The sequence below is a fragment of the Mastomys coucha genome, unplaced genomic scaffold (genome assembly GCF_008632895.1).
Source record: "Mastomys coucha isolate ucsf_1 unplaced genomic scaffold, UCSF_Mcou_1 pScaffold16, whole genome shotgun sequence".
Taxonomy (NCBI): domain Eukaryota; kingdom Metazoa; phylum Chordata; class Mammalia; order Rodentia; family Muridae; genus Mastomys; species Mastomys coucha.
The window spans coordinates 65,405,656-65,414,627 of NW_022196898.1; the positions used below are offsets into that span (position 1 = coordinate 65,405,656).

At 40.2% G+C, this 8,972-nt stretch overlaps 1 protein-coding gene across 6 annotated transcripts in view; it reads left to right on the forward strand.

Moving 5' to 3' along the window:
• The window catches only part of Plppr5 (phospholipid phosphatase related 5), a 274,811-nt gene that overhangs the window by 250,140 nt on the left and 15,699 nt on the right, over positions 1–8,972 (forward strand). For 4 of the 6 annotated variants that reach the window (XM_031375292.1, XM_031375293.1, XM_031375295.1 and 1 more), the window contains one exon: positions 518–652. In XM_031375292.1, coding sequence (XP_031231152.1) covers positions 518–652 — 135 coding nt within the window. The remainder of the gene's footprint in view (positions 1–517; positions 653–8,972) is intronic. The other 2 variants (XM_031375294.1, XM_031375296.1) reach the window with 1 other exon arrangement.

The following is an 8,972-nucleotide window of genomic DNA, read 5'->3' on the forward strand; positions in this document are numbered from 1 at the left end:
ATATATATATATATATATATATATTTACACGAATGACACAATAGACAACACACTAGTATAACTAAAAGAATGCGACCAAATTAGAGAGTGCACACTGTCAAGGACTAGTGTGAAATGGAATAATCTTGAAGCACTGGGAAATAATGAGCAGGAAAATTAAGTTGTAGATTAGCCACATTAAGAAAAGGTTAGCTTGCTACGGATTTTTATAAGGTTATGTTGTTAATTTTGGATTGGTTTGAATATTGTCTATCCTTTAACGAACATTTTGGAATGACAGAATTGTCATTATTCCTTCTTTTACATATTCATTGGTGAATTTTCTTGAACTTATCTGCATTAGAATAGCAATTGTAATTTATTCATGGCAATTCTGAGCATAAAATTTTATTCATGTAACATTTGGGTGATTTTAAAAGTTGGTTGTTATAGGAGTTTTATGAAACTCCTCAAAAGGGTGTTAGTTGTGGAATATTTACTTAATTTACTTAACTGAAATTGTTTCCTGAAATTTTAGGTTGTATGTGTGGTAAATAATTTTAAAGGAAGACAACCAGAAAATGGACACATACACAGGGACAATGTGGCCCGGATGCCAATGACCAACATTCCTCGAGTAGAAAGCCCATTGGAAAAGGTAACATCTGTGCAGGTGATTCATAACTCCAAAATCATCTAGGCTAAATTCAACAGTTATTTCTGTTTGTGTATCCAGAGAGTGATCATCTCTCTCTCTCTCTCTCTCTCTCTCTCTCTCTCTCTCTCTCTCTCTCTCTCTCTCTCTCTCTCTCTCTCTCTCTCTCTCTCTCTCTCTCTCTTGTTTTTTATGCTTAATCTCAGAATTAAAGGTGTCAGTTAGCAAGAATTTACCACTGGAAAGATCATCTTATAAAAGATCATCATATCTCATTTAAAGTACCACAGATATATCACCCATGCTGGAAGCTTTGTAACTATGCATGGAACTCATCCAGCACTTTACTAGAGTGTCTAAGGAATAGCGTTCCCTGGCCTCATGCATAGGCAAAATGAAAAGGAACATTTATTTGTAAATGCGTGAATTCTTTCACTGAATCGCCTCCATTGCTCTGATGCTCTCCATCAAAGAGAAAGTGCTTCATAAATTGTCACCATGCAGTTAGCAGACAAGTGCCACGCACTGAGTCTCACTGCACCAAGATCAGATAGCCTGAAAGCAGCAGCTATACTTCCTGGATGGAAGAGGAGGCTGCAGGTCAGGCTGGGCTGAGTTTATCCACAGTGTTTTAAACAGCATGTCCCCACCTCAGTGGGTGTCACTATGCGGAAGAAGTCAAGCACTTTACAAAACTTGTTCTTGCAGCTATTACTGTATTCTCTGTGTTCAAAATTCCTACTGTTCATGTTATGCTACTTCCTTTTATTTACAATAAGCTTCACAATCTTAGATTGTGTGAGCTAGACTTTTCCACTAGAATCCATAAACTGACAGAGACATGTGTTCATGAACTTCTATTTTGTTTTCCTTATCAAGTCCAACTGATTCGTGTCTTCTTAGTTTGGGAAATCAGGCAGAGATAAAAGCAGAATCTGTGCTTCCTTGCTTGCTGGGATATACAGAGATAGAGGTAGCATTCTCTCAGTTCTTTTTCTTTCCATTCTCAATCAGAATGCTTTCTGCACTGGACATGGCCTGTGTCCGTGTGTGTGTGTGTGTGTATGTATGTGTGTGTGTGTGTGTGTGTGAGAGAGAGAGAGAGAGAGAGAGAGAGAGAGAGAGAGAGAGAGAGAGAGAGAGAGAGAAAGGGAAGGGGGACGGCAGGGGATAAGGTGTGGGATAAATATATTGCTTTTTGTTATGGTTCATGTTGCAAACACAAAGGAGGGGAGCATACAAAATTCCCCTACTCCTTTGATTGTGATAACCATTAGTTAAAGAATGTCATTTGTTCCTTCACAGCAGTGTTCTCATGAGTGAAGAGGAAAATTTTGTCAACATTTGATGAGCAGGCAGGGCTGAGAGCTTTAGTATCATGCCATGCTATTTTATTTTTTACACGTCTGTGGAAAGACATAACTTGTCTTCTACAGGTTATGTAAGCTGGTAAACCTCTTCTGTTTAAAGCACACATTTGATGATGACCTATAGTATAATGATAACACACAGGTACACTTCATTTCTATGCAAGTGACCTTTCCCTTAATTGTGGGGAGTTCATCACATGGCAAATTCCATAATTTATGAGGAAAAGTCATGGGTTCTTTCAAATCTGAGTAAGAATATCTGAATAGTCATTCTCTTTCATGAAATGGATAGATCTTCTGTGGTAAGCATATCATCTGAGTCCAATGACCACTAAAGATTGAAGAGGCTAATAATCTTATTCATCTGTTTATCACATTAAGTCATAAAGAGTCTAAGTACCTAGCCATGGAGGATTATTAGTCAGTGGTGGGCATCCCCATGACAGACTCCATACCACCTCTGTTCATGGATCTATGAGGATATGGCTGGAAATTTTGGAAAATTTTTATCTTAGTCAATTCACTCAAGCTCAGCGGCTAGTGTATCAATTCTTTTCATCTTGCTGTGACCAAATATTTGACAGAAAGGAACTTAATGGGGCAAGAGTTTATTTTGGCCACGATCAAAGTGAAAGCCACCATGGCAATGAAGAAATAGCTGTAGGAGTATTAGGTGTCTTTTCTTTTTTTTTTTTTTTAAAGTTTTTATATTTATTTATTTATTTGTTTGTTTATATTGGATATTTTCTTTATTTACATTTCAAATGTTATCCCCTTTCCCAGTTTCCCTTCCTCTGGAAACATCCTATCACATCCTCCCTCCCCCTGCCTCTATGAGGGTGTTCCTCCCCCACCTGCCCACTCCCACCTTACTTCTCTCGATTCCCCTACACCGGGGCATCTATTCAGCCTTCATAGGAGCAAGGACCTCTCCTCCCATTGATGCATGACAAGGCCATCATCTGCTACATATGCAGCTGGAGCCATGTGTATTCCTTTGTTGATGGCTTAGTCCCTGGGAGTTCTGGGGGTGTCTGGTTGGTTGATATTGTTGTTCTTCCTATGGGATTTCAAATCTCTTCTACTCCTTCAGTCCTTTCTCCAACTCCTCTATTAGGAATGCTGCACTTAGTCCAATGGTTGGCTGTGAACATCTGCCTCTGTATTTGTAAGGTTCTGGCAGGGCCTCTCAGGAGACAACTATATTAGGCTCCTTTCAGCATGCACTTCTTGGCATCCACAATAGTGTCTCGGTTTGGTAGCTGTATAAGGGATGAATCCCCAGGAGAGACAGTCTCTGGGCAGCCTTTCCTTCAGTCTCTGCTCTACACTTTATATATTTGCTCCTATGAGTATTTTGTTCTTCTAAGAATGACTGAAGCACCCACACTTTGGTCTTCCTTCTTCTTGAGCTTCATTTGGTCTGTGAATTGTATCCTGGTTATTTGGAGTTTGGGGGCTAATATCCACTTATCAGTGAGTGCATACCATATGTGTTCTTTTGTGATTGGGTTACCTCACTTAAAATGATATTTTCTAGTTCCATCCATTTGCCTAAGAATTTCATGAAGTCATTGTTTTAATAGCTGAGTAGTACTCCACTGTGTAAATGTACCACAATTTCTGTATCCATTCCTCTGTTGAGGGACATCTGGGTTGTTTCCAGTTTCTGGCTATTATAAATAAGGCTGCTATGAACATGGTGGAGCATGTGTCCTTATTACATGTTGGAGCATCTTCTGGGTATATACCCAGGAGTGGTATACCTGGGTCCTGAGGTACTACTATTCTAATTTTCTGAGGAACTGCCAAACCGGTGTCTTTTCATGTTGCTTCTACAGTCAAGAAGCAGAGGGAAAGGAAAGCAGGTCTTCATCTAACTTTTACCCCTTTTCCTTTATTATTAGTCCAGGGCATCCACATTCAAGATGCGTTATCCCTTCTCAGTCAATCTTCTGAGGAAGCACCATTCTATGACCGTACTCTCCCAGAGATGTATCTCCTGGTTTATTCCTGACCTCCTCAATTTGACATTGATGATTAAACATAGCAGTTGATTTTGCTTGTTAGGTTTGATTTGTTTGTTTTCATTTTGTTTTTATAAACTGGTCATTTGTGAGAGTTCCTTAAGTTAGTCATAAAGCCCTCAGAATAATGTCTAGAACCTATGAAACTAAACAATAGCCAATTATTATTTATAGCAGTAAAATGCAACAAGTACATCAAAGTACAAAGGGATAAATATTAATTTTACAGTACTTTAAAATTAAAAAGGTTTGGGAGTGGTAGGTTGTTTCAAACAGGGTCCTGTGTCACTCTAGTTGGCCTCAAATTTGGAATATAGCCTACAATAGCCTTGAACTCTTGATTCTCCTGCTTTCATTTAAGTTCTGGTATTATATATGTCTGCAACCACACTTGACTCAAAAGAAATGTAACGTTTGTAAAATCTTGTTTATGTGCAGAGTGAAGTCACTTATTCAAAATACTATACAAGATATTAAACTCTCGTATCTAGAGAGGAGTATGTGGGTGGTGGGTGAGAAAGAGACAGAGGGAGGGAGAGGGAGAAAGACAGAGAGAGACAGAGACAGAGAGACAAATGCAGAGACGGAGGCAGACAGAGAGAAATTGACAGGGACAGAACAAATACAGTAATGCTCAAACCTTAAAATAAACTGAGCCAGTGAAACAAGAGTTTATGTCTACTGAGGCTCGTTTTACTATCGTCCGTTTCTGCCTCTAATTCTTCCCCACCCCTTGCTCTCTATCTCTCCTCCCTCTCTTCACTTTTTCCCTCTTCCTCTCTATAATCAGATACTATGCTGTTCATGAATAAATGCACAACTAAATATGATTACAATTTTAAAATATTTCATTTTCTTTTTTCCATTTAATTTTAAAAATTTATTTATTTTTTATTTTTTACACTCCAGATTTTACCCTGCCCCACATCCAACTGCACACCCTCCAACTGTTCCAGATCCCATAGCTCTTCCCCACCCCCTGTCTCCATAAGGATGTCCCCACCTCCTACTTCCCACCCTGCCTGACCTCTAAACTCCGTGGGGCCTCTAGTCTCTTGAGGGTTAGGTGCATCATCTGTGATTGAACACAGACCCGGCAGTCCTCTGCTGTATATGTATTGGTGGTCTCGTATCAGCTGGTGTATGCTACCTGTTTAGTGGTCCAGTGTTTGAGAGATCTCACTGGTCCAGATTAATTGAGACTGCCGGTTGTCCTACAGGGTCACCCTCACCCTCAGCTTCTTTAAATCTTTCACTAATTCAACCACAGGGGTCAGCTGCTTCTGTCCATTGGTTGGGTGCAAATATCTGCATCTGACTCTTTGAGCTGCTCATTGGGTCTTCCGGAGTACGGTCATGCTAGGTCCCTTTTTTACCTCAGTAATAGTGTCAGGTCTTAGGACCTCCCCTTGAGCTGGATTCCACTTTGGGCCTGTTGCTAGACCTTCTTTTCCTCGGGATTCTCTTATTTCCATCCCTGTAATTCTTTCAGATAGGAACAATTATGGGTCAGAGATGTGAATGTGGGATGGCAACCCCATCCTTCACTTGATGACCTATCTTCTTGCTGGAGGTGGGCTCTATAAATTCCCTCTCCCTACTGACAGCAGGCATTTCATCTAAGGTCCCTCCCTCCCTTTGAGTCCTGGGAGTCTCTCACCTCCCAGGTCTCTGGTGCATTGTGGAGGGTCCCTCCAACCTCCTACCTCCGGAGGTTGCCTGTTTCCATTCTTTCTGCTGGTGCTCAGGACTTCAGTTCTTTTCTATCAGCCAATACCATATCAGGTTCCTCTCTCCCCCCAATTCCCCTGTTTACTTTCCTTCCCAGGCCCCTCCCTCCCTCCCTCCCTTCCAACTTGTGATTGCTTTCTTCTTTCACTCCCAAGTGGGACTGAGGCATCCTCATTTGGGCCCTTCAGCTTGTTGACATTTTGAGATCTGTGGATTGTATCTTGGGTATTTTGTACTTTTTTCTCTTTTTTTGGCTAATATTTCATTTTCTTAAGCTAACTTCTGGAAGGTCTGGTCTCATTAGACTATCTAAATGATATGTTCAGACTCACCAGAATTCCTTATGGAGATGCCTACAGTAAAATGTATACACCCTTGCTATTTCCTTGTGATCTACATAATCCTTTTGAACAACCTCTGTTTATTTTTCTCTACCAGATTAAACATGGAAAGCTTATCTGTAGCTCCCATGTGTTCCACCTGCAGCCACCTGAAGTTCTCTCAGTACAGTGGCTCTTGAATATGCAGGTGTCATTCCTTTTTTCTTAGAATTCCTACCATCTCACTCCAGGAGAATCAACTCCCTTCAGATGTCACATCGTACTGTCCTCCAAACTCATTCTCTTTGCTTCCTCCTTCAAAGTTAATTTCCTGAAGAACTGGCAGTGTTGCTGGCCCTGGGATGTTTCCAGAAACTTAAAAGACACTATTAATTTCCCTTAGGAATCCAAGAATCAAGGATCTGTGTTTTCTTCTAGGAAATAATAATGCAACCAATTATAGTTCTATTGCCCTTTATCTCCTATGTTAGAAATAAGAGGGAAGGCCTTGACTTCATAATAGCTGATTATCTAAGTGAAAATTACAGCAAAATGTTAGGAATTTCTAGTAGATGCAGAATAAACAAACCCACAGTGAGGGGAAATCTTTCCACATTCCAAATTTGGTTAATGATTTGTGACAGATGAAGGGGCCCTTTGTAAAACTGATAAGTATCCCCAAACTGAGTGGATAACTATTTTATTTCAAAACAATAAATACAAATAAATGAACCGCTGGCAGGATGGCTCTTTCAGAGAACCCAGGTTTGGTTCTCAACACCCACTCAGCAGCTCACAACTTCCTGCATATCCAGTTTCACAAGATCAGATACATAGAGTCCTTTGGATTCTTTGTGTACCTGGAACACACATGATATGCACACATGAAAACAAAACACTCAAACACACAACTAAAAACAATTTTATCTTTAAAAATGACCAAGCATATCAAAAGCAACAGAAACAATTGCCTTCAAAGATTTCCCCCAGGTTTATGGAGTAGACATTAAGTTACAGAGAACCATGATCTGTGGTGGGACAGCAAACATGAGACAAAACTGTACAGAAATAAAATTATCTTGCTAAAAATGCTCACATGAGTCTCTTCACACATTCCATTCAAATGAGGACAGAGAACTGCCTCTTCCCTCTCCTTCATGCAGAGGATAAATATCCCATAGTTACTAAGAGAAATGTTTAGACTGTTCATGAAGCCTTTTTACACATTTAGGAAACTTAATTGAGCTAAATCTAGGTTGCTTCAAGTGGGAATAATCAGGAGACTATAGTGACTTTGTGACAAATATGAGGGACAATGTAAAACTTTTATTGGGTGAGGGGAGGCAGGGAGAGAGCCAAGATGATAGCATTGGTGAAGTGGTTGCTTCACAAGCATGAGGGCTAAGTTTGGGTCTCTGGCATGCATGTAAAAGGCAGGTAATGTCATGTGTGTCTATACCATGAGAGATGTGGAGGCAGAACCAGGCAGCCATTTTCACCTCTTGGTGAATCTCTACTCTTGAGGAGCAACCAACCCTGTCAAAATATAAGGTGGAATTGTATTGAAGAAGTCACTCAGGGTCAATTTTGGCCCGTGCACATTCAATCAAGGGTTCATGCACCCCCACATGCAAATGCATACATCTTAACGAACACTACACCCCCCCCCACACACATACAATGCACATATCAAAAATAACCTGACTCCATGTATTGTCCATAGCATCTAATTTTTACAATTTCCACAGGAAATTAAAGAGCACATGTGGGATGGAAGCTAAACTATAACCTGTGTGATTAGAACCAATGAAAGAACACAGGAGATGGCATGGTGGGATTTCAACCAATATTGGAGTTCAGAAAGAAAGAAGCCCATGCAGAGGAAAGCAAAGGCAAGTAGATTAAGATAGGTTAAAGAGAGCCCTGGAGAGATGGCTGAGCAATCAAGTGGGGAGACTGTTCCTACATCAGGCCCAAGTTCTATTCCCAGTACTGGTGTTAGGAGGCTTAGAACAGTGTAACCCAGCTCTAGATCTTACACATCTGACTTTGGCAGGTACCTGCATTCAAGTGCACAAACTCACACATGGATACACACACACACACACACACACACACACACACAATTAAAATTAAAATTATATTTCTTTTTATTTGCAAATTCATCTGGAATAACAAAAAACCCAGGATAGCCAAAACTATTCTCAACAATAAAGGAACCTCTAGTGGAATCACAGTTCCGGACCTTAAGCTGTACTACAAAGCAATTGTGATAAAAACTGCATGGTATTGATACAGTGACAGGCAGGTAGATCAATGGAACAGAATTGAAGACCCAGAAATGAACCCACACACCTATGGTCACTTGATCTTTGACAAAGGAGCTAAAACCATCCAGTGGAAAAAAGACAGCATTTTTAACAGATGGTGCTGGCTCAACTGGCTGTTAGCATGTAGAAGAATGCAAATTGATCCATTCCTATCTCCTTGTACAAAGCTCAAGTCCAAGTGGATCAAGGACCTCCACATAAAACCAGATACATTGAAACTAATACAAAAGGAAGTGGAGAAGAACCTTGAGCAAATAGGCACAGGGGAAAATTTCCTGAAGAGTACTCCAGTAGCTTATGCTCTAAGATCAAGAATTGACAAATGGGACCTCATAAAGTTGCAAAGCTTCTGTAAGGCAAAAGACACTGTCAATAGGACAAAATGGCAACCAACAAATTAGGAAAAGATCTTTACCAATCCTATATCAGATAGAGGGCTAATATCCAATGTATACAAAGAACTTAAGAAGTTAGACTACAGAGAACCAAACGACCCTATTAAAAAATGGGGTACAGAGCTAAACAAAGAATTCTCAACTGAGGAATACCAAATGGCTGAG